At 29.4% G+C, this 1,376-nt stretch overlaps 1 protein-coding gene across 1 annotated transcript in view; it reads left to right on the top strand.

The window, feature by feature from the left end:
• Positions 1–1,376, top strand: part of LOC106467331 (mesencephalic astrocyte-derived neurotrophic factor homolog) — a 9,713-nt gene that overhangs the window by 5,676 nt on the left and 2,661 nt on the right. The window contains exon 2 of the mRNA XM_013927675.2: positions 181–305. Within this exon, the coding sequence (XP_013783129.1) occupies positions 181–305 (125 nt within the window). The remainder of the gene's footprint in view (positions 1–180; positions 306–1,376) is intronic.

Here is a 1,376-nt window from a genome sequence, read left to right as displayed (position 1 = left end):
TATTCCATGGAATAGGTGTAACTGTGAAATCCATTAGTCCACGGCTACCTGGACTATCATCGTTATCTGAAAAAGTTGGTACATGAATGAATAATAATAGAAAATGTATCATTGAACGTAGATACCAGATATAGAATAACTTTTGTATACTATATTTAAAAAATCTGTTTTTCCTTTTAGTCTGTGTAGAGCTTCTGAAAAGGTTGGAAAAGTCCTTGGATCCTGAAATGAAAGATAAGCCAGCCCATATAGAAAAGAAATTTAAAGAGATGTGTAAAGATACCAAAAAGTCTGAACAAAGATTTGTACGTAACAATATTAACTTCCTTCTATTATCTGATATAATAATGTTTGTTACTTAACAATTCTGACTAACAAAACCTTTTCTACGTGTAAAACTATAAAATCTTTAATATATATAGCTAATTGATAGTTTTATTTGGGTACTTAAAGGTTGGTTATTTCTTAGTTTTAGTTTGACACAAATGTCATTGTTAAAATAGTGTCATTTATTAATGAGTACGATGGAAATATTTCAAATAATTCCCAGTCATATTTGAAAATTTTGTAAAATCCAGTATTTGTTGTAGACTGCTCTCGGGTGTTGTACAAAATCTTGTAATATGTATAAACGTCGCTTTCTTTTTTTATTACCATTTCTTGCATCTGTTTATACAAGTAAGCTGAAAGTTTATTGTATAAGTGTATTGAGTAGAACATTAACTGACTTTATTAGCCCTCTAGTGAAAACTTGTTGAAGTATTATTTTTCTGCAGTTTAGTTGTAATTAACTAAAGGAAATTTGAGTAGTTATTTGATTTTTGCCCGAGACTGTTTGTCTCTGATTATTACCGAAAGGCTTATTTATACTTTTTGTCAAAATTCCTTAAGTAAATTCTCTTGTCTCGGTCAACTTAGTGCAGCCGAAACAACAGTTGTACTACAAAAATGTATTCTAAGATAAAAATAGATTTATAGATTTTTATTTGTTTGTGTGGACAGCAAACATGAAACTAGTTATGTTAGATATGGAATTATTAGTTAAAATACTTTAATGATATTAATTACTTGTTCTCAATTAATGTTTTCCCATCTTTACAATGTGTAAGTATGACCTTTAAGGACCAAATTGTCTTTTGTTGTTCACGTCGACACAAGTTAAACTTATTTTATAGTGAACACTAGGGAAGTTTGAACTTTTATTTTGTGATATTTAAACATTCAGGATGTTAAAATCATAAATAATATCGAACATTAAGCTGGTACACAGTTAAAAACATTTTATTTAGGCCTATCTATGGCCTTCAAAAAGTTGACAACTCTACGTGTTTGGATGTTACAACGTCATCCTCAGGATGTAACGTCGAAACACGTAG

This window comes from Limulus polyphemus, unplaced genomic scaffold (assembly GCF_000517525.1).
Source record: "Limulus polyphemus unplaced genomic scaffold, Limulus_polyphemus-2.1.2 Scaffold2570, whole genome shotgun sequence".
Classification (NCBI taxonomy): Eukaryota; Metazoa; Arthropoda; class Merostomata; order Xiphosura; family Limulidae; genus Limulus; species Limulus polyphemus.
This window is presented reverse-complemented; position numbering and strand designations above follow the sequence as displayed.